General features: G+C 47.0%; 1 protein-coding gene across 1 annotated transcript in view; it reads right to left on the minus strand.

Moving 5' to 3' along the window:
* Positions 1-805: 805 nt before the first annotated feature.
* Positions 806-25,228, minus strand: part of MAN1C1 (mannosidase alpha class 1C member 1) — a 46,477-nt gene continuing 22,054 nt past the window's right edge. The window contains exons 4-13 of the mRNA XM_048925544.1: positions 20,572-20,687; positions 18,928-19,008; positions 16,767-16,861; positions 13,287-13,410; positions 11,703-11,796; positions 9,237-9,352; positions 8,866-9,085; positions 6,763-6,935; positions 5,890-6,005; positions 806-5,276 (exon numbers count right to left, since the gene is read on the minus strand). Of these exons, the coding sequence (XP_048781501.1) occupies positions 5,153-5,276; positions 5,890-6,005; positions 6,763-6,935; positions 8,866-9,085; positions 9,237-9,352; positions 11,703-11,796; positions 13,287-13,410; positions 16,767-16,861; positions 18,928-19,008; positions 20,572-20,687 (1,259 nt within the window). The 3' untranslated portion in view covers positions 806-5,152. The remainder of the gene's footprint in view (positions 5,277-5,889; positions 6,006-6,762; positions 6,936-8,865; positions 9,086-9,236; positions 9,353-11,702; positions 11,797-13,286; positions 13,411-16,766; positions 16,862-18,927; positions 19,009-20,571; positions 20,688-25,228) is intronic.

Genomic DNA, 25,228 nt, shown 5'->3' on the forward strand with positions numbered 1-25,228 from the left:
CCATGAGCGTGGAGTTGTGAGAAATCCCCAGGACCAGCAAAAAAAGCAGTGCGTTTTCATAGGAACAGAGTAGTGCTGCACACAGGTTTGGACTGGGAGATAAGTGGCTGGGGTGACAGCAGTGCTGGTTGACAGCAGTCTCAGTCTGAATCTATTCTGGGGTGCATTAAACACAGCACAACCAGCCACTCAAGAGGAGATTCTCACACATTTACCATTGGTCTGGCCTCACTTAGAATACTGTGTGCTGTTCTCAATTTAAAGAGGGTTTTAAGATGCTTGCATGTGTCCAGAGGAACACAGCAAAGCTGGTAAAAGGGTAGGAATGAATGTCCTATGAGAAGCATCTGAGGACAATGTGTGTGAAGCTTGCAGGAGAGGTTGAGGAATCACCTCACTGCTCTCCACAACTTTGTGAGGAAGGGAAGCATTCATCTTTCCTCCCTGTTATCAGCAGCAGGATGCACAGCATGGCACAAAGCTGTGTTAGGAGAGGTTCAGATTGGACATCAGGAATAACTTATTTACTATGAGGGTACTTAGATACCAGAACTGACTTCATAGAGAGATGGCTGTCCACGATTAAGAGGCATTTGGAGAACGCTCTTCAACGTAATTTAACTTTGGTTCAGTTCCAGGGTAGCCTGCCAGCTGGAAGGGACCTACCAACAAAGATTATTGAGTCCAACTGAAACTATTCTATTCTAAACACTATGCACTAGAATGCACCCAGTAGAATGGGGCACCCAGTAACACATAAACAGAGATTATCTACCACTCCAATCAGTGCTGTTACATCTGCATGGCAGAGGGAGGGAGCAGAGGGTTCCCTATAGAAAAAAAGTGTTCACAAAACTCTATCACTGTTTTTTGCCCCATCAGTCTAAGAGCACAGCTTGGGGGCCATGGGGAAGAAATGGGAAGAATGGAATTAACAAAGCACTGAATAATGGATTGGAATAGAGACGATGCTGATTGAGTTGGTCTCCAGTTAAGAAGCTGTGCTTTAAACTTTCCTTGACTCACCAGGTTGGACAGAGAGGCGTAGAGAGCTTTAGTTTACCTCAAATAACCTAGCAAGTGCTTTTAGAGCATAAACTATAACAGGATGAGACAGCTCTGAAACAGGATAAATATACCTGAGTGTCTGGGAAATGAGCAAGAGGTGACATGAAATGACAGACCCTGCAGATGGAAAAGGAGACCTGATGGAGTGGCTGGCAGAGCCAAAATGGTATCGTGTAGATAAGAAGCAGAGAGGCTCATTTTATAGCTGAACCATTTCCAGCATCATCAGCAAGCATATAAAAAATGACAGAGTTGAATTATTTGGTAGGAAGAAGAATGAAAGACAAAAGGTGAAGTAATTCAGGGCATCTGCTGGGAACCAATTCTCCTCAAAGGAGAACAAAACCAACTTCTGGCTGTGTGCTGCTGGTTCTTGAGATCACACATTACAGTGCTGAGGAGGAATTTCAAGTATTCAGACATCTGCGGCCCACCCAGACACCCTTGTTTCAAAGGAAATCCTCCTGATAGAGAAATAATGAGGAAGATTTGCATCATGAAAATTCACCCAGCAGGGAAATACTGTCCTGCATTCCTCTGCTCCCAGCAGGGAGAGTCCAGACAAAAGTAAGAAAAAAGAGCTTGGTAGCAGAAATGGCAAGCTTGTATTGAGCTTGTTTGGAGTAGAACAGGTTTTCTGTACTCAGAACACACAGAGCACCTCCATGTTCCAGAGTGGCATGATCTGAGAGAAACCCTGTCCTCGTTTAAATTTATGGCCTCATTCCCATAGCCTGAAACTTGGCCTGTTCTAAAGTCAAAGCGATCCTTACCTAATGGAAAGCAGCACTGAAGTCGGAGCTGTGCCCACAAATGCACAAAGTACCTGGACACAGAACAGCCCCTGAGGCAGTGAGTGCTGGTCAGCCTGCAGCCCAAAAAACCCTTTGGAAAGCAGGAAGGAACGGGGAGCATTGAAGTCTGGCTTCACATGGGGCCTCTCAAAGGGAATAAGAATTACTGAGATGCGTTTATTGCAGCTTGCGTCTCACGGTAGATGCAGTGTGACACAGAACTACACAGGCAGATGTGGGAAACACATTTCAACCTAGAAAAGGAATGGGCAGTGAAGCTGCAGTGTGAAGTTTGGTTCAGACATTTCACAAGTAGAAGAGTATGAGCCAACACCTCCCGAATTCCCATGTGCTTGCATTCCTCGCTTGCATTTTCAATCCATTCCAGCAAGTCACTCACATGGGCTCTCTAGTCAACAGCATTGACAACAGCAAAATGCATTGACAATCCTTATTGAAAGCATTCCTGATTCCATTCTAATCACCTGTCTCCATACAGAATGAAGCCACAGACCCAATGCAGTGAGAAGTAACAGCTGGAACTTTGTAACTGCCAGCTCTGGTAGCTGGAGCTCAATGCATCACACATGAAACAATCAGATATGCATTTATTTTCTGGTTTGCTTTGTCTTATTCCTCTGTACAGTCAATTGGCAACAGCCAGCTATTCTACCAGTTACTAGTTTTCATCTCCAGCACGTGATGGAGCTTTTATCAGAACTCCATTTAAAGGACATTCCCTACAGACATAAACCAGGATCACGTTCTGATGCTGAAAGTCAACACAATCATCTCAGTTCCTGAATCTGAATGCAAGAGAGGAAATAGGAAAGAACCTGGGCTGATACATTTCCTGCTAAGGTGACTCTAAAGTACAAAACACCATGCATCAACAGCATAACTGAATCACAGAATCACAATGGTTGGAAAACACCCTTAGGATCATGCAGTCTGACCATTAACCAATCCCCACCACACTCATTAAAGCACAGCCAAATCATGCACCCAACGTGGGGCATGAAAGCAGAAGGCAGGAAAGCAGCCCAAAGACACCTATCTTCCCATATCATCTCTGTTAGACATTTACAGTGAGATCTCTGGTTCGTGCATAACACCCTATTAATCTGCTTGAAGTATGAATATCGAGGGGTTTCCCATGTGGACAAACACCAAAAATCCTCCCACTCCTACCTAGAGGGAAGCACACGGAGTGGGTGCAGGATAAGAGCTGAAAGCCCAGAACTGAGGGTCCTGCAAGCATCCAAGGCTCAGGGCGCTCCAAGGAGTGAGCAGAGAGCAGAAGCATTTCAGAACAGCACCGAGGCAAACATTTCCATTACCTGCATCGCTGTAGGGCAGAAGAATCCCAGTTGTGGCTCAGGGCCGTGCCTTAGAACAGAGCTGATCCTTGGAACCAATCTTTATTCCTGCTAAAGGCAGGCACGCTTAATGCAATGCCTGTGATTAATCCACTGACTTGAGTGACTGACTGTAAGCACGGCCAGAGGTGCCTGCAGAACCTCTTTTTTTGTGACTGGTGCCAACCTCCACACGAGTGTCATGGTAAGCAAACTTAGCCATCAGTAAGCTTTACATCAACAGGCCTGAGCTGAGGAAACTCTCATTGCCAATACAGCCACTGAACTGCAACAAAGCAGCAGCTTTCCTCCCTAAGTGTGTGCGACTTTACTCATACCAACCCTGCTCACTTATGTGGAAGAGAAGAGCAGTTTTAACCCTGCACCAAGGATCTGTTCCTAAAGGAAGCCAGAAATACCCTATGGGGAGTTGTGTTTTACCTAACACTGTTGTGAGAGGCTCCAAGAGCACATGTTTCAATGTATGGAATTCCCTCGATCCATTATCAATATTATCTGGGCTCAGCTGACTTCCCAAAAATCAAATCCCACAGATAAGACAATTAATTCCCAATACGTTTATTTACCAATAACCATTCCTCTAGGCCAAGCTTGCCAGTCCACAGTGTTACCCAAGGAGCAGAGATAATATCTGATAGCCTTATTTCTCCTGGGCAATTCACAACCATGGATTTCAAAACACGTCTTTTGTTCCCACAACTTGCTCCAAGCAACTTCAAATGGGGGAAAATGCTCCAACTTGGAGCTGTGCAGCTTTGCAGGGGCCAGAAGAAAGACAGGCAGGAGCAAGCATCCCACATCCAGCCCCAAACTGCTAAGCAAGGGCTCGCAGGGACTCTGCACAGCCATCTTCTGCTCAGCCTCACACTGAAGACACATGTGGTGAACAGCAGGGACATGCTGAACAATCCAGCTTCAATTTTTTACTCACTTTTTCTCCTATTACTTCATTCCAGAAGCCAACTTACCTGGGGGTTATTTATTTTTTTGCTAGAAAATAAGGTATCAAGTAGAACTCCTGCTAACTGATAGCAGACTGCATACAAGCAATTGAAGAGCGGTGCAGATGGGAACTGCTGTCCATATTCTGGCTAGATAACACTGGAAATCAACAGATCTGGAGAAACATTCCTGAAACCAACCAGCATTGTCAGCCATCTCAACAAGCAATGTAACAAGTCTTTGGCATATGGCTTTAAAGTAGGATCAACCCAGAAATGCTTTTTATTTTACAAGACTTATATTCCATTTCACAGATTTGACTATTACAGCAGTGGAATTATTACAAGTGATTCGTAACACTTAGTTCTAAATAAAAGTAGAAAAGCACAAAAATGATAATGGAGAGTTAAATGAGATATGATGGGTGGTAAATGTGTTTTAAGAACACAGGGAAAAAAAAAAGTATAAAAATACATCAGGATAAAGAATTTTGCTGACAGGTTTTGCTTCAGTTACAGTTTTGACACCACTTAGAAAGCACAGTCTATTGAAAACTGTTAATTAGAAAGGTGATAATTCCAACGGTGTATAAAAGGCAAAAATGAAACAAAAAATGAGAGGAGGAGCGTGTGTGTGTTGTGGGGAAGTCTGTTCTATGGAAAACTTCCAGTCCTTTGGCCACTATAAAGCAAAGTCAGTGGATTTCATATAAATTCTCTGTAGAAAGGAATGTCTATGAACTGTGTTCAGTATGGCCCAGAATAAACATCTCATTATCAGGCTATTAGAGCTCCTCACAGAGGAAAATAAGGTGCTTACTTCATGGTTTCATCTTCCCAATAGAATACTGTCCGGAATTGGACTAGTGCCCCAAAATACCATTTCAGGAACAACACAAATTCCTTTAATGGAAAGGAAATGCAGTAACCTGCTGATGCTGTGGGAGCAGGGTGCTGGGCAATGGCCTCACTATTGCACGCTTGCTTTAGCTTTAAAGTTTGAGTGGTTGACTGGCAGGGGATGAGCCTCTGTGTTGAACACCCAGTCATCCAGAGACAGCACGTCATCTTCACAGAACAGAAGATAGAGGTACCTGCAGCCATCAGGGCAAGGGGAAGAAGATGGACACAAAGGCAGATTAAAAGGAGCTCAGGTGGGACGCTAAGCATGCGCAAGAGAGCCAGAATGCGATGGGGCTGCTGCTCCCAGAGTGTGGTGACAGCTTTCCTGACAGCCCACTTCATTCCCTTGCTGAAAGCTGCCATCCCCGGAGGAAGCACAGCACAATGGTGCGAGCACCTGTGCTCAGCCACCCCACAAACGCTACCTCAAGCCACCACCAGAGGCAGATGTGCAGCAAAGGAACAGCAAACCCACGGCCCAGTCAAAGCTCCCCTTTGTGCAGGGCACCAACCTGACTGAGGGGACAGCTGCCACTTAAACCATCACAGCTTCCCACTCCTTTTAGAATAGCTCGAATGGCAGGAAGAGTTCTGTAAACCTAGCACATGAGAGTCCTGCAGACTGCCTCTAAAGCAATAGCTGGTCATGAGGAAGCTACTAAAGCTCTTCCACACCCGTATCCTTGGCTCAAATTTCCCCACAGAAAGTTAAAAACTTTTCTGAATAGAGATTTATGCTGGCAAAGTTGTCGATCTTGCAAGAACTGTGGTATTGTGACATGACCTTTGTGATACCAGACTTACTTCAGAGTCTCTGCAAGGAAAAAACTCTGTTGCATGTTGTCATGGGTTGGGACCGTGGTGTAAACATCTCGGATGCCAGAAAAACCAGCCTCTACTCTGCAGTGTTTTTCCAGAGCCTGAGAAAGGAAAAGAAATCTCAGTAACACGTGACAGCATGGACCAGCACGTTAATCATGGGCTGCATTGAAAGTCCACTTTACAAATCAAATTCAGAGTTTGTAGCAGCTTCTGCCTGTCACTGAAGTTAACTGGTGGTTACTCCAGCCTGCAGGAATAAAGCTAGCTCTAATGCAATAGCAAGAGAAACATAAACTGCCTCAGCTGGGTGACTGATTGACCTTGACATTACACACAACAAAAACAGATCTCAAGTAGCAACTCCAGCTGCCTGCAGAGTCTCTTTTCCAGGGCACCAGATGAATGATGGTTCTGCCACTGAAATGCAGTCCCTGCTACAACGCAGGGCACGAGCTAGGAGGAGGTGAAGGACTTTCTGGTTGGGAAGTTGTAGAGGGAAGAAGACAATAAGACAAAGGGCAAAGCCAGGTTTGCTGATTTTCCCTGGTGAACTCGAAACCAATGGTTCAGAGCACTCCAGGTACAAGGCTGACTCCTTTTTGCAGAAAGCTGTCACATCAACATCAGGTTTTGCTGGCTGCAGCACTCTTCTCCATGAACTTCTGCTGCTTTGACTGATTACATTTGCTACAACCAGCAAAGAAGCTGCACTGAATTGAGCTATTTTGCTTACTTCTGCCCCACTGCAAATGTTTCTCAGTCCCTCACGTTTTAAGTAACTTCTACTCTTTTTCCTGACTTGAAGGAGAGATTCCTGTCAGAATCCAGCACCTAAAGGGAGTTTTCCAGCCATACCTTCACGACCTCCCAGCCCCACTGCCTGTACTTGACATCATGTGTCAGCCTCCACATGTACACGTAGCTTTCCACCACTTCTGGGCGCAGGATGTAGTAGCGCTCGCTGAGTCTGGTTGCCATGGCTTCGGTCCCAGCATCAAAACGAAAGGCTTCAGGGCCAAGTTTGGTATCTAAACAAAATCACACACAGTAATAATCAGTTTGAGCAAGCAAGTAAACAGACTTCAGGTGCTTTTATGCTGTTCAGGAGGCAGACATTTGACTCAGGCTTGCATGAGGTCAGTAGAGGAGATCAATCATGCCTGTGTACATGCGTCAGAGTTACTGCTCACAGTCTGGCTACCATTTAAGCTGAGGATGAAGTGTTTCTGAGGGTGAATACAACTGAAAAAGCAAAGACCTGGACCAGATTTGAGGGGAGAGAGCAGAGTTCATCACTGCCAACAAGGCAGGATCCAGGTGAGAGCACACAGAGAGGCTGAGCATTTCAAAGAGAAAAGTCAAACCCTGTGACTGGACCTGCCACCACTGAGACACTGATGCACTGCTCCCAGACTGGAGAGCTGTTGTTTCACAGTCACCAGTAGAGCAGATTGAGACACTGCAACTGCACTGGTGCATGGAAGCTATAAGGGGAAGCACCTGGGACCTGCAACCACTTCCTCTACCTTTCTTTCTTGTCTACTGACAGCCTTAGAAAAAGGACATCATGTGGATAGGAAAAGCTTAATCCATTTCACCGATATTTCATGAATAAAACATTGCAAGCACCTTGATTTTTTTCGAGTGCCCCTTATGCAAAGCTCTCAATCTCTCACAAACATCATCTACTATTCAAATCATGCCTTCAAGACCTACTTATATCATCATGCCACATCAGGCTTCTCTTGCTGCACCTATACACTTACCACATGGCTGTGTTTCAGGCAGTCATTTCATTTTTATACACACTTTGCACACTTTCTCTGGGCCCTCCTATCTACACAGGGATCTAATGGTGTCTGCTAGTTGTGCTATTTGCTGAGAGCACAGACACTGCACACAATGAGCCTGCAGAGATGACAGCACTGTAATCAGTGTGGGCAGGCCTGCCATTGTCCTTTTTATGCTGATGGATACTGTTAAAAGGTGAAAACTGGCTCCAGGCACTCACAGCCAGAGGATTTTTAGTTCGGGTGATTTGCTTTATTTCTCTAAGTGCTGGGGGGAAAAAAAAAAGACCACTAAAAAAAAAAACCACCTGCTTTATTTGCAAATATAATTTCAGGTTAACCTAAAGCTTGTTAGGTAAGCGTGCCAGACCACAACTGCCAATACAGTCGTGCTGATTTGGTGAAACAATCTTTGCAAACAGTGCAGACAGGATGTGTTTGACAAGGTCTTGGAAAGGTGACTGCTGCTTTTCTGCCTGCAGGCTCAGAAGAGCTACAGAGATGCTTTCAAAGAAAGGAGCAGAGTCCAAAGCAAGCTTATCTTGCTGAAAGCCCTGTGGGCAGAAAATTTACCCAGTCTCTCATTCATTGCCAGTCACTGCTCTCCCAAAGCACTGACTGATAAGCACACTGTGTAGGTGAAATACATTGTACTGGACTTGTGAAAATGAAAGACTTAACCAGTCTCTCCTTAAACAGCAGGGAAGGGATAAGTCATTTCATTTTTCCAGTTCCTATCAGCAGCTGCAGGTCTCCTGCTGGTCTTCTCAGCTGCTCTGCTCCATATACTGGGACACCTTGCAGTTAATCACTGTTAATCTCCTATTTCTGTTTGCACAGAGATGTGAAAGGATAGACTTGAACTGTAGTCTTGCTGGGAGAAGGTTAGTTCTGGGACTGTTCTGGGAGGCAGGCCTACAATTCAACTCTGGCTTCATCTCCCAGCTCTGCCACAAGGGCACACATCTGTCTCTCCCTCTGTTCCAGCCTTCTGCTATGCAACATACAGTTTTCTCTTCTAGATAAAAAAAAAGTGAAAATAAGAAGGAGGGAGGAAGATGTTGCTGATGCACCAAACTCTGTTGCAACCCTCTGCCACATGAAAACGGGGTCTCTCAAGCTGCAGACTCTTCCTTGCTAATGGTTTTCAGGCAGCCCACAGGTTTACCTGAGCGTGCGTAAGACTCATGACATGTGTTTGTAATTTCTGCAGCGAGATCCATGTAGTGTTGCTTCCTCTCTTCTCCACCATGCTCAGCTCCCAGTGCTATCATGCCCCCAGAGAAGCAAGCCAGGTGGCCCATTTTGTGGTCCAAGATGCCGCCCCTCCATTCAGCGATGTAGGTCAATCCTCCCGCAGATTTTTTGACCAAATGCTTTTCTATTGCCTAAGGAGATGAAAAGCAAGACTGTAGAAGACTCAGTGGATCAGGTGAGGAGTGAATATCAGATGAACCCAAAGACACACAACACTCAGCAGAAACAATCTGATGGACGACGTCCCCCACCAAAGACCCAGCGCTCCAACCTGCTCCTTACCTCCAGTGCATCATCATACATCTTTTTTGCTTCAGAGTCCTTCTTGTCTGACATCAGCCACGATTTGATGAGATACTCATAAAAGCTGTCTCCAAGCCCTCCAATAGAGACATGGTCTGCGGTGGGAAAGCCAAGAAAGAGCTCGGGTTCAGGACATGCAGTGTGTAGCTGTGCTAACAAGAGCAAATAACCACATCCTAGTTGCTGTCTTTTCCTTTCCTCCTTTCCAGTTTTCTCAGAAGAGTTTGGACATCACTTCTTAAGAAAGGAAGAAAGGTGGGAAGTGCAATCCAAAGAAAACCATTCCTTGCCTTTATAAAACATTTTACCAGTTCACCGAAGCCATTCGGATGCCATATTTTCCAAGTTATTGGTACTACAACTTGGAGATGCTTCTCGTTTATGAAGCAATCATCATAAATCCCCGTCCCATAAACAAAGTGCAGTGGCAGGTACTGACAGACCTCTGCCTACACAAAGCTGCCAGGTGCTGACTGCCTGCCTCAGGAAAAGGAGAGCACATGTTAGATGAGCTATAGATGCCAGAAACGGGCTGCTGCAGGGACCTCCAGGTTCTGCCATTGGTATTCCTGTCTCATAGCTGGATGGGAAAGGCTGCTGGAGCATTAAAACGATAGTGTCAGGTGTAAGGATGTGCACAGGGTATTTTTCTTCTGGAAAACTCCAATTTTCAAGGCTACCTTGTTAGATGCTTTGACCTCAGCCGAGAGGACGCTAACAAACTGCACACTGACACAGGAAGGACAGCTGCAGGTTTCTGCCTGGCAGGGAACTGCTGGATTTATATCTTTAAACCACACCACAGAGGAAAAAGCAACAGCAATTCTCTGAAGCAGCCAAGAACTCCCCTTCTTAGAAGAACAAGAGAAATTGCCCCCCATGGACTGAACAGTCCCTGTTAATTAACTGTGTCTACCTCTGTGCCTGCACGCTTCCTCATTTTAAATGTAAGCAGGTGCAGCAGAGTTTTGGAATTAGCTGCTCAGATTTTGATTTCTCCTTTTATTGTACATATCTGATGCCCCCAGGCTTGTTCTAACTGCTGTCCTGCCACTAGGAGAGATCAACAGCCACGCGTTTTCCTGACCTTAAAAGCAAACACCAGTATGTCCAACGATCCATGGAATAATCCATAGCACAACAGTGAGATCAGGCACATGGATCCAGGAGGAAAAAAAAGAAACAAAAGAGGACAGAGTATTTACAAACAACGGCTGCACGGTGCGTCTCCAAAGAGATCTCTGTGATCTTAAGTGTGTCGCTATAAAACCACCAAAGCAGGAGCTCTGGTACATAATTACTTTCCATATGGCAGCAGCTCTGCCAGCATTTCCCTCCGAGGCGCCGTGCACAAACAAATCCTTCCTTTCAGCAGGGGACTGCGCCCTGATATCCTGAAGGGAACAACTGCAGGTACAGCACTGCCTCTTCATGTAGGATTGCTGCTCAGCCAGGTCAAAGATTCGCCTCTTAAGAAAATCACTGCAATTCCAAGAAAAACATCTTCCTGCAAAGAGCTTTAATGATGAGAGAAAATGAGAGTCTGGCACCTACAGGGAACATCTCTGTGGCAGACAGCAGCTGCCTCCCCACTTTGGCCCTAATCTATCTTGCATCAGCAACGTTGTAGATGCAGAAGAGGCTGATTAGCCTTTTCTCTCACTGGAATATGAATTCAGACCACAAATGTCACATTATGAGCAACAGCCACAGCAGTCTGTGCTGTAAGTTGCCCCCATGACGTGAAAGCCTAAGAGAATGAACACCCATGCTCATTTTGTGCAAGTTTCCATCCCCAGAAAGAAATAATCAGAGGCTACTTCTAATAAGCTCTGAGCACCAGCAGGCAATGGGCCCATCTGTATGACAGTAAGGAACAGGAGTTCAGAGTTCAGCCAAATTCGCAGACAGAAATAGAGTTAATGGTAGAAAAGATGAATCCTGAGTATCAAGCTGAGTATTTTAGACATCTGAATTAAAAGCACAGCTCTTCAGTTTCCCAAGGATTCAATCACGATGAGTTATGGCAACAGCAGATCGAAGAGGCAGGCACTCCTCCTCTCAGCACCAACGAATAGCAGGCATTAGGGCTGCTTCTGGGGAGGTGTCACATCAGCTGTTGGGAATAGCACAAAGGAAGCAGCACTGCAGGGGTGAAGTAGAAGACTGGAAATTGGTTTTTCAGGTGCAACATCTCACAGCAGCTCTGCAGAGACGAATGTGGAGGGAAAGCTGAACTGCTTTGGAATGAGTGGGAAGATCAATCCTTGGGACAAACACAGAAGCCTATTTTCTTTCTTCACAGACAGAGCTGGTTTAACAGACGGCTGCACCCACTCAAGATACTTTGCTGGGACACTGCTCAGCCAATCTCTGACCCTGACCATCGCTTCCTAAAACAGAAGCACAGACCAAAATGCACCATGAGCACAAACTGATACCTACGCTGCACCCAGTTCCCCGTCACCGGGCTGAGAAAGTTGGGATAAAGGCCCTGTGGTTTCTCCACCCTTTTCAGGACTTTACGGATGTTGAGCACCTAGGAGAGATCAGAGGCAGGAACCGTGTTACTTCTCTGCTGGAAAGAAACAATGTCAGTAGTGCTCACCATCGCTGAGAGTTCTGCCACTCACCAGTGTCACCCTTGGCTGAGCACAGCCCACAGCACTGCAAACCATGCAAGCAGAACCTCATGATGTGGTTCTGCAGTGAGAGACCTTCCTGCTGCACTCCTCAGTGCTGTCCAGTTCTGTGGGATTCTAACAGTGGTCCTACAAACCCTGCAAGGCCCCAGTTCTGCAACCATCAGAAGCAGTTTCCCAGCACTGGGTCAGAAAGAATCCCAAAGGAAATGGATGGGAGGTGGAAGGTGATTTCATTTTTCAAGACAGAAATGGACAGGAGCAGCAGGGATGAGTGACTCACACATACTTACATTCACCATGTGGTCACTCCATGAGATGAGCTGGTGCCTTCAGTTTCAACAACCAACAGCCCCTTTTATATGCTCGAGAAGTTTTACACTCCAAAGCCTCTCTTGGCTTCACCCCAATTAAATCCAACAAGCCTTTCCCATAAGGGACATCATTAAATGAGAAGCAGCATAAATATTCTACTAAAGCCCACAGAGCAGCTAATATGCTCTATAAACCTTTTATAAAATCAGACAATCTGTGCGTAAAAGCTGGCTACAGACTGCAGTTGATGCTTCCAACCAAGTCGTCAGGCTGCATAATATTTACTGAATTTTTGTAGCACGGTGTTTGAATAAAGACACAGATGGATTTCATTCCTGCTAAAATCACACAAGTCTCAAGCTGCAAATTAATGAGTTGATCTGTTTCTCTGAAGTCATTTCCCACAGGATGAGCTGTTTGAGCCCCTATCATCCTACGTTTTCTCTCTCAGAGGGTATAAAGATGAATGGCTCACAAGCTCTGCAGCACACAGCAGACATGGGCAGCTCAGGGGAGTCCAATAGAAAAGTTCTGTCCTTACAACTCCACGGGTGTAAGAGACAAAGAGGAAAACATGTTACACTGGGGACAGTGGCTTGGTTTGGCTCAAAATACCACAGTTTGAACCTGGAATACAGATGCAATTCTGGCTGTCAGCGTCACATCTTCTTGCACTCGTGTTTTCAGTGCTCACTTCTCCCTTCCTTCCTTACAGGTAATGGAAAGAGGCAGCTGAAGGGGCCAGCAGCAAATGTAAATGCTCAGAGGAAACATTGGGGTTAATGCCTTACAGAGCCAATGGGTGCAATGGACCCACGAGAAGAGCTCTTAGTGACCCTTTTAGGGAGCTGGTGCATAGGATGCTCTGAGTCTTGTGACCTTTGCACCCTGCAGGATAGAAGTTTCCAAACTCACGTCCCACTCTGGAAGGTTTCTGCTCTGCAAGCTGTATTGGTGCTGGGAAGAGGGGAGAGCTGCCATGCTCCCTGCTGCAGGCAAACCAAAGTGCTGCTCTACTCCAACCCTGCCCCACAAGGATGAAGTTTCCAACGATGGGGTTGGGAGTACTTGCCTTTTCTGCAAACACTGGGTTGCCAGAGAGCTCGGTGAGGTGCAGGAATTCTAAGTGCAAGGTACCAAATTCTGCTAAGATGCTGCTTCCGGCAGATGCCCAACCCCAACTCCAACTCATGCCGCTGCAAGGAGAGAAAAGGAAGCCTTCAGTGCCAGGAAAACACAGTCAAAGCCTGAGGTCACCCCGCTGCCCCAGTGCAAACCACACCTTTCCTTCTTGTACTCCACTGCCCCAGACTGCAGCTCTGCAGCTCTCTGAAAGCTGCACAGACCCTGAAGGTGACCTCACGGCCCATGGGTCAAAATAGCCTCTGCAGGTTCTTGCTGAGGGAAGTGTGGCTGAGCTACCTCAGAAGCAGCATGGCTTTTATTTTCACTGCTCTCTGCAAGAACTGCTTGTGGTTGGTACAGATGAGGCAGCACATTTCCAGTGTTTCTGGGGGAGAGCAGCAGATAGCATCTAAAAGCCAGGCTATGAAAACAGAAGTGCTTATGTTGTTCACGAGAGGCTAAAACCAACGATCTTTCTGAGGCAAAAAAGGTTTCTCCTCCATGTCATGTAAAGAAAACCATTCCAGGTCCAGAGCAGTTTGTTTCACCTCCAGGCAAAAAAAGCTATTAGATAAGCAATATGCTCCCAGCCTCAGGCAGCTCAGTCACTCACTGCCACCCACCAGGCTTCCCTCCAGAGGGTCAGGATGCTCTATGACCAATTTTTGCTTTGAAGACATCACAGCATATTGGGTACCCCAATAACATCAGGTATTAATGGATGAAAGCGTTGTGGATGGGCTGAAAGGCTCAGAGTTCTGCCCAGAGTAACATTGGTGTGAGGGACATGTTGGAAACATCTGCTGGACCTGGCAGCGCTGTCCCTAGGATGAGTGTACTAATGAGTGTACTAATTGATCCCTAATTGCTCAGTGCTCTCTTACGTATCACCAATTTCTGCACTGAAGGCAGACTGTAACAAGTATGACCTCACGAGCAAACTGCTTCCTGAGCTAGTTTAGATGAGAGTTCAGAAGCAGCTGAATGAGGCTGTGTTAATTGCAACAGCAGCTCTCTGGGATCACAGTGGCTGACAACCCTCCCCTGGGAACTTCCACCCCAAAAAATGCAGCAAGCCACTGCCTGCAGGGACCCTGCTGCCAAGAATCCAAGCTCTGGGTGACAAATCACAGTAAAACTCAGGGAGAAGTGGTCTGGAGGAAGCAGAGCATGTCTGCTATTTGCCCTGGGGTTAAAGAACAGCCTAAAAATGACCCCGTGCAGGAAAACATTTTTTCAGCATTAGACTAGACAAACTGGATCTTCATACGTGCCCTGTTTTACAGCATCTCAGAAGAAACCACCTTTTCAAGGATCCTCATCTGCAAGACAAAGGAAGGTGCTTCTTCAGCCCCTTTTCCTTAAACACTGCCCAGTGCAGCAACACCAAAGGCGACTGTACCATCTTCCCTCAATTCAAAGCAGCAAAACGGTGCCAAGCCAAAAGAGAGACCAGGAGAGGAGGGAGATGAGGAAGGATTTGGGAACGCAGAGAGCTTAGGGAAGCTGTGAAGAAGAGGAGCCAGGGAGCTGGAACAGGAGAGAAATCAAAGCTAACACACAGTGCAGAACAGCAGCTTTTAGAAGATGATGTACTCCAGGAGCTGGCAGACAACGTGGCAATCAGACTGCCAGGATGGAAACCAATATCCTCTATGGGATACGATACTGAAGCCTGTGTGAAAACACATGGCCATAGGGAAACCCAGCACTGGGGAGGGGACAAGAGGAAAATGCCCTGTGAGGTGTAGGAACAGAGAAAGGCAGCTCGCTATAGGAAGAGGGGATGGAGATATCTCTCTATTTGGGTCCTCAAGAATTGACTTAAAGCCAACTTTTGTTTGTTTCACATTTCTGAACACCGTTCCTACCCACCTATGAAAGCTACCACCAACAAAAGCCTACACATGCCACAAGACCTGTGCTTTCGAGCTGATGAGATCTCTGCAATTAGGATCTGCTTGGAGATGTCAAACTGGTGAGGCAATCCCTTCTTGCCAAACTCTTCTGGGCTCTGGCTTGGCCCTGACATTTGGGTTCTCACAGCATCACTTCTTTGCTCAGTTTCCATTTCCCCACGCTATCTCAACCTGAATAACTCCCTCATGGCCTCTGGCTGTTCATCACGTTCCAGCACTAGTAAGACAACAGATTTAGCTCACGTCATCCTTACTGCTAAATCACTTGTCACTCCAAGCCCTCACAGCAGGTTCGTAGCCCTGATGCCAGAGCTCATGCCAGTAACATGGCGGATTGCAGGCTCGGTTTCATTCTTATTTTCTTTGCACTTAGAAAAGGTCATCAGCAAAACATTTGGGGAATGTCTAGCCAGATACAGATGGTTTCAATTGTCTTCACAAAGGGCACGGGAGGATTTGGCATTTCTGTGAAAGGTTAGTCTATGTCGAGTCCTTATCAGTTACAGAAGAAGCAAAATGTCTCCTCTGTAAAAAGAGACCAAGTCCTGGTGGCAGTGGATTGAATTTTCAGTAGAACGACATGCAGATGGAACAACCAAAGGGTGACAGTGGGATTTAAGCAATGGATCACCACGAGCCAAACATCTGACAGTCTTGCACTTCACAGATGGGAGCCAAACAGGAGATCTGGGCTGAGAGATGAGTAACGATTTTCATGGCTGCTGTTCTGAGTTTTGCAAGAGGGGAGGATGAAAGGTTTTGTTAACCCACATTTCCTGCTGTCTGTGCCTCAGCTGGCATGCAGCTTTTAGCCAGGGGAATTTGTCAGTAGGCATCAAGAACCAGTGAGCCCTTATTGGCAGGGAACAATGTCTGCTGGTGGGAATCAGAGACTGGAAGTCTAGCCTGCAAGTTTGCCTCTCTTTTCCAAGCGTCCTTCGACAAGCCATTTAACCCAGTTCTCCTAAAGCTCCCCTCCAGCAGGAGGCCACCACCTACCTGAAATCAAATGCTGTGGCAAATCAAATGCTGTTGAAGGCTACACACCTGGCTGAGTGCTGCCAGCAGGGAGAGAAGCAGAGGATCAGTATCTCTGCCCTTTCCAGCAGCAAAAAAGTCAGTCAGTCCCATCCTGTTTCTTTCCAAATCTCTACAAAAACTGAACCTGGATAAATTCATATGCATCTGATTGGGTACACTGCAAAACAGACTACAAATAACCTTTCAAAGAAAATGAGAATGAAGAAAATGCTACTGCAGCAGGGAGGCCTGCCAAGAATTAGAGGAAGAAACTGTGGATAGTCCAACATTAATAAAACACAGCTGGCTTTGAGTCACCTGCAGTCTCTGCCAAGGCACTTCTTGGTTCTGAGCTGGCAAAACAAATGACCTCGAAGAATCTGCACTAGAGGGGGGGCAGCTCTGAGAAGGTGCTGCTGCTCCTGCTTGGGTGCTGGTCTTTTACATTCAATAATAAAATGACATGCTTGTAAGGACACGTGTCTTGCCTGCCCAGATTTATGACGCCACGTGGGATACCAGTGGGAGTGTTAAAAGCTGGCAGAAGTTTCTCTCCGAGTTGCAGAGCTTTACTCTTGAACACCTGTTAAGGGAAAAAGAGAGGATCAGTGTCTGATGGACTGCTCACCAACACCAGTCACCTCGGATTCTTTCAAGCCCACCTGTTCAAACTAACCATTATAATAAACTAACAGCACTGTACACCATACAGCTCTACCACTTCACTCACAGATCCACTGCGTGATGGATGTGAACCAAAAGTGGATGGACTCAGCTGTCTACTGAAATATCCTCCAAAAACTCCGTTCTCAAGTCACCTGCCAAACCCTCAAGCTGTATGAGAGCACACAGAATGCCCCAAATACCCCAGCAACAAATTTCAGTGATCTGAACTGACCCGAAGGCTGTTCTTTTGGGACAAATCCCATGATTTTCCCAGTGTGGAAGTGCATGCTGAATTAAAATCAAAATACATCTTTCTAGGGCGAAGCCCTGTCAGATTTACAACATGTTTGTCTACCTGCTGTTAACTCTGGACACAAAAAACACAATTTCCAAGGATCAATCTTTAGCTTGCAACTCAGTTCCATGAGGGATTCATAGTTCTATGGCTAAGCTGTTCCCTTCCCATTCATAATGCCTGAGTTTTTGAGCTTTCAAATCAAATTACAGCTTATGGTGCCTTGCAGCACGAAATCATCATACATAATTATTTTGGAACAAACTGCTGTAAGCACTAATCTTTGCTCCAGAGCTTAGTCCAGATCAAGAGAAGCTTGTAGGTGACTTAAGAGATAAAACAGAAGCCTTTTACCTCTACCCCCCTCCTGTATCAGCCCAAGCTGTCACAGTAATTCCAAGAAAGAAGGAATTTACTGCTCCAAAATTACAGCACTGAGGAAACCTGAGCTCTCCTGGGGGCTATCAGCCTACTGATATGCTTACAAGGAAGTAGGGATTTGATTCAGAAGTCAAAACCAGAAGACAGGGACTTGCATTTTGCCAGGATGAACCTGGTGAGTGTATGGCAGGTGCTGCCCTGGCTGCATTTCCAGAGGTCACTGCTGGAGTTCTACGGTTTAACGTGGTTTTTTTGCTGTTGACCTGAAGCCTGCTGAAGCTGTGACTGGGCATGGCCTTGAGTGAGGGCACGAGAGAGTCTGGGCACTTTGAGAGTTTGCCCAGACAGGAATTACAGACAGAATTCATTCCTGGAAGTCATTTAAATGCAACCCAATTAACAGTGTGGCTGAAAGGATCAATGGTGCCACTTTGCAGCGATGAACCGTCCCATCCTACTAAAACACAGTCAGCATATGGCACAAGAGCTAAACTCTCATTTAATAGCCAGTCTTACAGCTCTTTCACTCACAAAACTCCCCCCATGGAGCAGAATTGTTGCTTCCTTAAGACTTCTGCAGCAAAGCAATGACCTCTTAATCTCCCTACAGCCAGATGTAAAATTCCAGTCTGGTTGCATTACAGAACAGATTACAGCACTAAGTCCTCGCCTCTGTCAGGATTGAGAGAAAGAAGGGAAGTGGAAGTGAGAGCCTCCTGCTTTAACCAGCACTGCAGGAGGAAGGCAGCACCCACGAATGGCCGCTCCATCACAGCACAGTGTGGGCTCAGCCCCAGCACCAGCACACTGCATGGAGCTGCACCACTGTCACAAGAGCTGGCAGAACATAGGAACCCTGCCTGGCAGCTTGACAGGCCCTCCTTCCCTGTGTCCCAAGGCACTTTATCTGACAAATAAATGCTGCAGACTGTTCAGACAAAGTTTGGAGCAATTGCCACTGACCAGTTGCCTTCCTTTGGTTGGAGCAGGACTCGGAGTGATGTTTGATGTAATACTGCCCACTTTAGAATACAGAGGAACAGCAATAAACACAACATCACTGCAAGTGGCATTTCAGTGGGGAGCAACGTATCCAAACTGCTCACCAACAGGAAAAGCCTGTGCAAATGAGCCATTCAAAGCAATTACACGAGAATTAAATATGAGTGGCGTTTCAATATACACAAAATCAACAGGTTTAGCCTGCTGTTATGGTGAGATCATCTGGTGCTCAGAGAAAAGCTGCTGGAGAAACCTTTCAGTTCAGTCTTGCTAACAGTGTGATACACAGAGCTGCTGGCACAAACCTCTTCTCCAGTTAAGTAGTACGCAGCCAGCAGTCCTCCGATGTAGCGGATGTTCACCTCGAACAAGGATGCTTCTCCATTCTGAAAACACAAAACGATACACCTGACTGCCAAGGCCACACACAGAAATAGCAGCTGAGGTGAGCAGACTGCAGGCAGATCCTCAAGTCCCCCAGTGCTACTGCAGCACACCTTCCCATCTCAATGCACTTTGTTCGCTCTACAGCGATAGCAGGAGCCCAAGGGGAAGAGAAGCACCCAAACTGCCCATTCATCTCCTGCTAACAATATCTAAACCAGTTAAGGAGGATTTATTGCCCAGCCATTCAACTCTGTCTTGGATTACACTTTGCAAAACTCTACCAGAGGTGTGTTTTAAAGAACAAACTGCACAGCCACGTGGAAGAACGCTCTCTACTTTTTGGTGAAGACTGCATCGCATTCAATAGACCGAAGCACTTCCTGCACAAGGAAGGTTCTGTCATTCAAGGACTCAGCCCAGTTTGCAGGATCAGAAAGGCCCACAGTGTGCATGCAGTCCTGGGCATGCTTAGGGAGAGACAAACTGCATCACAGCCATCTGCACCAGAAACAGCAGACAGAGATGGATACGGTTCACTGAATCAATCACTCAAGAGCCACTCACCTGGAACAAGTGTTGCTCTACCCACCCAACCGACCATCAGCAAATGTCAGAAGGACTGCATTCAAAACAGAACACGGGCTCCCAGCTGGTCGGTCTGCGTGATAAATGATTCCTACCCACATGCAAATGCGTAAAGCCGCAAAACGGAAAGATGTTTTGCCAACACAGCACTTTCAGTGAGCAGGGCAAAGTGAAGGGACACCCAGCCCTGTGCACCAGGCTGTTCCCTCTGCAGGCTACAAACCAGAGCAAACGCTCCCTTGAGATGACACCTGAAATGGCAGGAGGCAGTGCAGGGCACCCAGTCTCAAACTGGGCCTTGGGAGTCCCTGCCTCACTCTTTGGGACTGTCAGAGCCACTTGCACAGAACAATTTTGAATTAACCTCTCTGCTCCTCTCTGCTGGGCTTTCTGACACCACCAATCAACCCTCAGCATTCATCCTTGTCTCTGCAGATCAGCCTATTCCACAGACTAAGATTAAAAGCTTTTATGAGATCCAGATGAATTATTTCCCAGTTGATTTTGTCCCTTGTTTATCGATTTAGTAACGCTGAGAGCATCCACCCAATTTATCAAATGCAGTCTTCCTTTTATGAACATGTGAGAATGCCAGTCGTGCCCACCCACACGATGAGGCAGCTGCATGCATTTTTCTCCGTGGCAGACAACGAAGCTGGCATTCAAACAGAAAAGCTGGAGCTGTGGTTTGATTTGAACACTCTCTGTATTCCACTGATGAGATTCCATCAGCTCTCCCGGGAATCACAGAATGGTTTGGGTTGGAATCGACAGCAGTGATCATCTGTGTAGCTCTTTCCTTCAAACCTCCCCTCCTCAAACTGGGGTTGGACACAATGATCTCTGGAGGTCCCTTCCAACCCCTACAATTCTGTGATTCTGTGAAATGACTCTTAAAAAGGCTCTGCAATTAGAACTGGCCAAACACGCAGCGAGGCTTCTGTGATGCAGACGGGCGCTCCCAGTAATTGACTCACCACATTCAAGTCAAAACTCTTCTCCACCCATGTTTTTGCTTCTTGGAATTCCTCCTCCAGTTCCATGATGTACAGAGTATCTAAGGCATCTACCACCGTAGCTCCTCGAAGACCTCCTGCAGTGCAAGCAGAACAGTGTGATGAAAGCACTCTTTTTTTTGTCTCTACATGATTCTGCAGGAGCTGAGACAAGCAGGCCCTCCTAGTCCCAGCAATGGGGATCTCTGGATGGGACCCAGAGTGACCACAGCCTCGGCTGAGATCTTCTGGGAGGACCTGTGAGCTCTGCCACCCAAAAGATATTGCTCTGAGAAGTCAACTTTCAAAGGCCCGATCCTGTTCAGAAATAACCTCCAAAGAACAGCTCAAGATCCATACTCTGAACATCAGTCATGGCTGCAACCCTTGGACTTGTTTCTCAGCTCGTCTCAGACAAAACGTTCAGGCAATTCCAATTCTAACCTTTGCTCAGCTGCAAACCCCAGTACAGCCTCTTCCTAATTCAGTCCTAAGCACAGCCCTCTTCTGAGGAAAAAGAACCACGTTTGCACTGTGCAGGAGCACCAGGACGGGACTCTGATCATTGTATCCTGATGCAGTGTTCATTATCCAGGGCACAAAGTACTTTTCCACCACATCACAACCCAGGGTTTCCCATTAGCACAACACGCGAACCACAGCCTGAGCTGTGGGTGCCTCTGGGGATGACAGAGGACATGGAAGACAGCAGTTTGCTGTCTTTGAAGCTTTGCTGTCATCCCGCAGTGCAGCAGGGCCATAGCATGGTGATGTTTTGATTTGGCTCCCATCAGCTCCTTTGTCTGCCTACCTGACTTTAAAACACCACCCCGCATTCTGCCAGCAATCCCAACCTGCCCACACCAGGCTGGCACTTCTGCAACACCTTCAGTTCTACTTCAGCTGTAGTTTTGTTTGAGAAAGAAACCCAACTAAGGAACGGCTGCAGAGAAGAGAGGAAGGCAAAGGCATGTCATAAATCTTAAGTATTTGGCTTTTCTCACTAAAAAGTAACAGTGTCTGATACACATCACACCCTCACCCAAAGAAGGGCTCAGACCCTCCCATCTCTTGCAGGGTTCGTTTATGCTTTCAGCTCTCGTATCCTGTGCAAAAGGCATCCTTGCCTTATTTTGTTGATGTTACAAGCCTGCAGTTTTGACACTTTTCAGCCAGTCAGCACATCATTGCTTTAATAAAAACCCAACCAAGACTTCACTGCTCAGCTACCGATTGCTGGATTTCGGACGCTGTCTGCATGAAAAAACAGGGACTGTGGAGAAGAGATGAAGGCAGTCTCTAGAAATCCATTTATTCCTACCAGGCTTGCAAAATGTTCATCTCACTGGAGCTATCTTCCAGCATGCAATAGATGGAATCAAATAGCCACTACATCAACTGATGGTTACGAAAAAAGTCAACTGAGCTGAGGTTTGTGTGGTGTGTTTTCCAAAAGCAGCAATGAGAGCAATGCTGCAGTCAGAGCTCTCTTTATCAACTGTAATGCTTCTTCAGTATTAATGATTATGTCTTCATATATATATATATATTTATATATCAAGGAGAGAAACAGCATGGACACAAGCAAAATGTTTCACAAAGAGAAGGAAGGGCAATAGTGCCAGAGGCACAGCCTGTTACTGCGACCATTCCAATAACACTAATTGGGTCTGTTTAATTTGATGATATTCCTTCCAGGTCTCTGCTTGGACTTTGTTTCATCAGATCACGACAGAGCTCATGGCACAGTGTCCAATGGCTGGGGCTGCACTCAGCTGTCCAAGGGCAGTGCTGCACACATCCTGGCACGGTTGTTAGATCACACACACAGCCATTGATAACGGCAGGGATATTTGCTTGCTGTGCTGATTGCTTTGAGAGATGTTAAAAAAGAATCCCCTTTCACGATCTATACAATGCAATGCAATGGATATAACCAAAGGGGAAGCGGGTTTGGAAGGAGGAGGAATCAAAACCCAGCATCACTTCTGACTTTTGCTGACACTTCCCTGCCCAGCAGCTGCTTCCACCCTCATTGCACTCCGGCTGAGAGGGTTCTGAAGCACAAACCCTCACATGCAAACCTCGCAAAGGTGCCCAGAAAAGGTAGCAGTGACATTTAACAAGACTCTGTGTCTGAGTTTCTGTCTGCCTCTATGAATCTCAGGTCCTGTGTGCCAATAAAATCCTCCCACCCTGCTGATCCTGCTGCACAGCTGGCTCAGAGCAGAGCTACACCTTGCTTGGAAGAGGCAGGTCACAGCACAGCTGGTGGCCAGCAGGACAGCATGTGCCCAGTAGACAAAGCTCTGGGATCCTCATGAGCTCCTACATTGCCCCATGAGAGTGCATGGCCATCGTGAATGGGGAGGAGGAAGCTTTTGGTGGGGACCAAGGGAAAACTGGGAGCTCAGGCAGAACAAGGTGAGGCTTGCATGGAGATCACGGTATTTTTAAGTGAAGGACTTTGCAGTATGGCAGCAAGCACCAGGGGCTCTGCCTGAAGCTCCATCTGTGGGAGAATGCAGCAGCTCACGGAAGCAACACAGACATTCATCTCTATGGCCCCTCAGACTGAAGGAGGTCCCGTACCACCGCGTCCCAAGCTGCGAGCATTCGCTCTTTTATGCACGAGAAGAAAGGAGACAGCCATGTGTGCAACAAGGCTGCTCTGTTCCCACTCCCACCCACCCAGGGCGATCACCATCCATCCCCTCACTTGTGAGCACTGCCACAGCAATCACGAACAAACGTTACATTAATTAACACAACGCCTGTGAAAGGTGCAGAATGGAGCGTGCTGCAGAGAGAAGGAGGCATTGTATGTCCCCCCTGGAGCCTCTGTGGGAACACACTGTGATGTCAGCCAAAGAAGCCAGACTGTTCAACTGACACTATCTGAGAGGGGCCTTTGAAACCACCCATAAAGCCCACAGCAGCTCCTCCCAGTTTGAGGTCCATCAGCTGAATAGAAGGCCTCAGGATCCCCTGCTCCCACTCTATCCCTGACTCCTTTCTGGTGTCTGCTAGCTCAGGTACCCATTAAAGCCACCAGCAGCAGGAGTCTGCAGGACAAAGCACGCTCCCAAAGGTTCACTGTGAGGTTCAACACACACTCAGCAGACCAGAAGGGCGATGCTTTGGAAGACACACATCAAATCTCAATAAACACGGTCCCCTGGCACATGCACAGGTTTCACCCACTTGCACATCTCACAGCCCTGCTCCTTTTTCAGGCTCCCAGCAAGCCCCTGTGGGGAGGAGAAAAGGAAACAACACCCTTCTCTATGTGTGGTTTAAAGGAAGGCCATAAAAGGCAGTCAGAGGTGGAGAACACCAGCCCACCACCTGCCAAGCATGCAAAGACCAATTACAACCTGAAAAGCACTGCAAAGCACCAAGCTGGGACTTACACCAATGGTGGGAACTCAACTGCTGTTGCATCTGTGAACCTCCTTACAGCTACCCATCATCAGCAAATCAAACCCACCAACTCAGGCACAAACAGACCAGTGAAACACACCCACAACAGAAACTTCACATTTGATCATTAGCAGATTAATGAGGGTTTACATCCGACTTGGTGAAGCTTTCAAAAACCACCAGTTCCACATGTGTAATCCAATGGAAGCGACCACATCCCACCTGTCTGTGCTTACCAACCATGGGACTGCTGCTGGTTGTGCTGGGATAGGTCCAAGCGCTGCTCTCACACCACAGGAGAGCTGCTCCATTACAAAGAGGGCAGGATGAAAGTTTTTAAGAGGCAAGAAAACCTGCTGTACAGAAGGCAAAGAATCACCTCCTGTCAGCAAACCATACCCTTGGTTTTCCTCTCCTTTGGCCTCACTGCAAGCTATGCAGAACAGAACACAGTCACATCAGAGACAGCCACAAGTTTTTATACAGCTTCTTGCAGCCAAGGTGAAAACCTTCAGCTCAAAACAACCTCAGTCTCCACTTCTGCAGCCTACAGTGCAAGGTGAAGCACACAGCACTGCACAGATTTAACAGCAACTTTGTGACCAAGGAGCAGAGAGCAAAGGACAAAAGCCAGGGAAGAGGGTCAGAAGTGGATTCCGGAGAAAGAAAAATGACAAACAGACTGCAGAGCACTTGCAAAAGCATCCAGGATATTTTCAATGCGTTCCCTGAGCACCAGGAAACAAACAACAGTTCTGACTGAGTTCAGAAAGTGGTTCACCTTCCCTGGCTGTGCTGCTGCTCCATCAGTTCCACCCACCAAAGCGCTGCCTGTAAGTGAGGCAACCTCTCAGCTTGCAGGTGTTGGACCCTGAGCCTCACACCATCTTGTCAGCTGCCATCCCAAAAAAGCCCCCCTGCACACCTGTAAGTGGGAGCAGGGCCTGCGGCCTATGGCTGCTCTAACAAGGTGTCAGTGACTCACTGACAAGGGAAAAGAGGATCCTGAGGCAACAGAGTGACTCACCAGCAACAAAGCATGATTCATTCACCTCCATCCTTCCTCATAGACTCTGTGTTAAGCAGAATGGACAACAGCAGGCCCAAGGAGAGGGGACAGTTGGTGCAGCAGCTAACATTTCAGGATCTCTCTCCAGAATTGCACAAAACATTCCTGCATGCTCTCCTCCCCAGGGGATTCCCAGCTCCAAAGAGC

Source organism: Lagopus muta, chromosome 23 (genome assembly GCF_023343835.1).
Source record: "Lagopus muta isolate bLagMut1 chromosome 23, bLagMut1 primary, whole genome shotgun sequence".
Lineage (NCBI taxonomy): Eukaryota > Metazoa > Chordata > Aves > Galliformes > Phasianidae > Lagopus > Lagopus muta.